This window comes from Hydra vulgaris, chromosome 02 (genome assembly GCF_038396675.1).
Source record: "Hydra vulgaris chromosome 02, alternate assembly HydraT2T_AEP".
NCBI lineage: Eukaryota > Metazoa > Cnidaria > Hydrozoa > Anthoathecata > Hydridae > Hydra > Hydra vulgaris.
The window spans coordinates 15,017,131-15,021,137 of NC_088921.1; the positions used below are offsets into that span (position 1 = coordinate 15,017,131).

The 4,007-nt window shown below is 30.2% G+C and overlaps 1 protein-coding gene across 1 annotated transcript; it reads right to left on the reverse strand.

Annotated features, from left to right (window-relative positions):
• Positions 1-1,863: 1,863 nt before the first annotated feature.
• Positions 1,864-2,337, reverse strand: LOC136075877 (protein GVQW3-like). The gene has a single exon (XM_065789317.1). The coding sequence runs from the start codon at positions 2,335-2,337 to the stop codon at positions 1,864-1,866; it is 474 nt and encodes a 157-aa protein (XP_065645389.1).
• Between the last annotated feature and the right edge of the window lie 1,670 nt (positions 2,338-4,007).

Here is a 4,007-nt window from a genome sequence, read left to right on the forward strand (position 1 = left end):
CACAAACATTAGCCTATTATTTAACACTGTTAATCAAGAACTTGAGAACCTGAACGAATGGTTTAAGGCTAACAAACTCTCTTTAAATGTCGAAAAAATTAAATATATTCTTTTTACAAAACTATCAAAATCTGAAATCCTCCCCTAACTTTGCTGATCGTTTTTCTCATTGTAAACCTTACTTTATTGAAATAAGAATTTTAAATATATATGAACTCAACGTCTTGAAAATTTTATGTTTTGTTTATATGTGGAAAAACAATCTATCTCCTCCAGTCTTTAAAGATCTCTTCAATTTAAAACCAACCAACAAATACGAACTTAGAAACATAAATTTTTTAGAAAAACCTTTTTGTCACACAAATTTTAATCAATTCTGTCTTGCCTATCGTGCGCCACACCTGTGGAATAAACTTGTTTTGCCAAATTTTGATCTAACTAATTCTCTTCATCTTTTTAAAAACAAAGCAAAAAATTTTATTCTTTCTCAAGATAACATTTTACAATATTACTAATCACTTGAAAAAAATTTAATTTCTTGTTATTTTAACTTAACTTGTGAACTTTTTTTTTTTTTTAATTTTTTTTCTCACGTTTTGTATTTTATATCTTGCTAGTTTATATTATTTACAGTTTAACTCGTGTAAAAGATTAATATATATGTATTCTTCATAATACCTTGCACTTCACAATTATTGTAAATAAAAAAATTATTAAAAAAGATGTAAAAAACTATATATTTTATTATATTTTATATGGTCCCGATGACAAGATCCTTGTGATCTTCTTTCGGAAACCTAGTTTATATTGTTAGTCTGCTATATTTATATATTTATAAAAGTATTTTAACAGTTTATTTAATTGTAAAACGACTGACTTTGTAAACTGAAATAATGAAAAAAAAAAATAAAAAAAACAACCTGATTTACTAATTGATAAAACAAAACTTAAACGAAAATACTCAATCAAGTTTTTAGGCGTAATTCTTAATGAACATATTAGCTGGAGTAATCATATCAAAGTAATAGAAAATAAAATATCTAAAATTATTGGTACTATGTATAAAACAAAACATCTCCTGAATACATATTGTTTAAAAAATATTTATTTTGCATTTATTCATAGCTACATCAGTTACTGCAACGTTATCTGGGCAAGTGCTTATCCTTCAAAGTTATCTGGGCAAAAACTTATCCTTTAAATACAATCTACAAAATACAAAAACGAGCAAGTCGCTTGATATTAAATGCAAATACTACTGTGATCAAAAAGTAAGGTGATTTTTTTTATAAAATGAAAAATCTTTATTTATTCTTCCAAATCTGTATCGTCCCCCTCAAAATAATCCCCCCGGCCCCAATGCTATTTTGCCAACGTTTTTTCCAGTCTACGAAGCATGCCGAAAAGTCCTCGGTAGGGATAGCCTTCAATGCGCTTTCCGATTCACGTTGGATCTCTTCAATGGACTCAAAACGATTTCCCCGGAGTGGTCTCTTGAGCTTTGGGAACAGCCAGAAGTCACACGGTGCTAAGTCGGGTGAATACGGTGGTTGTGGAGCAACATGGGTAGAGTTTTTGGCGAAAAACTCACGAAGAACCAGTGCTGTGTGCGAAGGCGCATTATCGTGGTGCAAAATCCAAGAGTTCAATAGCTTCACGCAAACGTCGCATAACGCTTAAATAATATTCCTTGTTGACAGTTTGGCCAGTTGGAAGGAATTCGTCGTACACGACACCACAATAATCAAAGAAAGCAGTCAACATAACCTTGATTTTTGAGCGACTTTGACGTGGTTGCTTCGGTCTCGGCTCGCCTTTTTCACGGTATTCACTCGATTGGTCGGTTGTTTCAGGGTCGTATGCCTAGACCCAAGTCTCATCGCCAGTAATAATTTGTTTGTAGACGTCTTGATAGTCAGAAAGCATTGCTTCACACGTTTTAACGCGACGCTCTTTTTCAAAGAAATTGAGAAAATTCGGCACCAAACGTGATTTGAGTCTTCTGAGGCCCAAATGATCCTTCGAAATCGCTTGCACCGACCCAAATGATATTCCAACCATGTCAACAAGGTCTCGAATGGTTAACCGACGATTAGCAAGCACCAATTCTTTGATTTTGTTGATGTGGCGATCATCAATCGAAGTCGATGGTCGTCCGGAGCGTTCCAAGTCATCAACACGTTCTCGGCCTTCTTTGAAGTCTTTGTACCACTTGTAAACATTTTTTTGAGTCTCTTCACCGAAGGCCTTTTGCAACATTTGATACGTTTCAGCAGCAGAAATATTATTCCGCAAACAAAATTTAATAGCACTTCTTTGCTCAACAAAATTAGGCATCGTGAAAATCGCCGAATGCACTTTTGGTACTTCAGAAACAAGCGTAAACAAAAAAAAAATAATTATGAGTTTGACATGTAATTTGGCGCAAATGTTAATGACATTCCTACCAACTTAAAAATAAAAAAGATTGGACAATTCGAATAAGGCCGGAAGTTTAAATTAAAAATTCACCTTACTTTTTAATCACAATAGTAAATACGCTAGTGCCAGACCACTACTAAGAGAAATTGGAGTGCCTAATTTCTATGAAATAAATATTCTTAATATACCTATTCTTATGTTTAAGTTTAAAAATGGTATGCTACCAAGCATTTTCCAAACTTACTTTTTTTCTTTAAACCACAAATACGAAACTAAATACTCAATAAATTATTTTTTTATTCCAAAAACATTATTAAAACAAGCTGATTTTTCGATATCTTGCTGAGGGCTGCGGTTATGAAACTTGGTTTTAACGAGTAATATAAAAACTTTAACTTCAACTCAATATTTTAAACGTGCAACAAAACAACACTTATTTGGTTTTTATAAAAAACAATTACTATCCTTTTATTAAAAATTTTGATAATCTTAATTATCTAATATCGAATAAATTGACGCAACTTGTTAATTATATTGTATGGTACTTAAAACATGTTTGATATTATTCTACATTATAATAATAACGCAATTTGTAAATGCAATATTTATTATATCTTACGCAATTTGTAGATGGAATATAAAACAGAATTATTTGGTTTTGTATGTATATATGAACGGACATATATTTGCATGTATGTGAGTGTGTGCGTGTGTGTGCGTGTGTGTGCATGCTTGTATAATAAAAAGTAGAATAAAATAGAGAATTAAAAAAAAAAAAAAAAATTTTTTTAAATAATTATAAATTTTTTTTCTTCTTCTTTTTTTTCTGCAAATAGTAAATTGTTTGTTAAATCAGTTTTCTCTTTAGTTTCTACTTTCCTTTTTCATTTTTATCGAATTTTTTAGTTATAATAACGGGGCTGGATGATAAGACCATGTCTTCTGCCGGCTCCGGTCGAAACTTAAATGTTATATTGTTATGTTGTAAAAACATTGTAAAAGCTTATTTTTTAATGACGAAATTAAATAGATAATTAAATAAAATGAGCTGGATTTGGGCCTATGTTGACAAAAAAAACTGTTAAATTTTTCTGAAATTGCATTATTATTGTCATACTCTTTATTATCTATGACAATTTGAGCAGGTAAACTATTTATTTTGCAGGTTTTTATCCCAATTATTTCTTTCATGATATCCCAAGTTTTCTTAATATCACCATTTTTTATTTTATGTGACTAATAGTTTTTCTTTGAGTTTTTTTTAATTTTTTCAAACAAGTTTTTATACTTTTTGTAAACATTTAGGTTTACCTCATTTCTATTTTTTAAGTATTTAATACAAAGTTTTTGTTTTGTTTTTTTGAGGATTTTTTAATACCTTTCGTGATCCATTGACATTTTGAGTGTTTTTCTTTTATTAATTTTACTTTAATTGGGAAGTGCATATTATAGTTTTTTAGGAAAATTTTTTTAAAGTTATTATAAGCAGAGCTAGTGTGCCCAAGATTGCATTCATGGCATACCTTATCCCACTCTTCTGCCGACAGTGAGTCTTTAAATTGTTAATTAGCAAATTTGTTGATTTT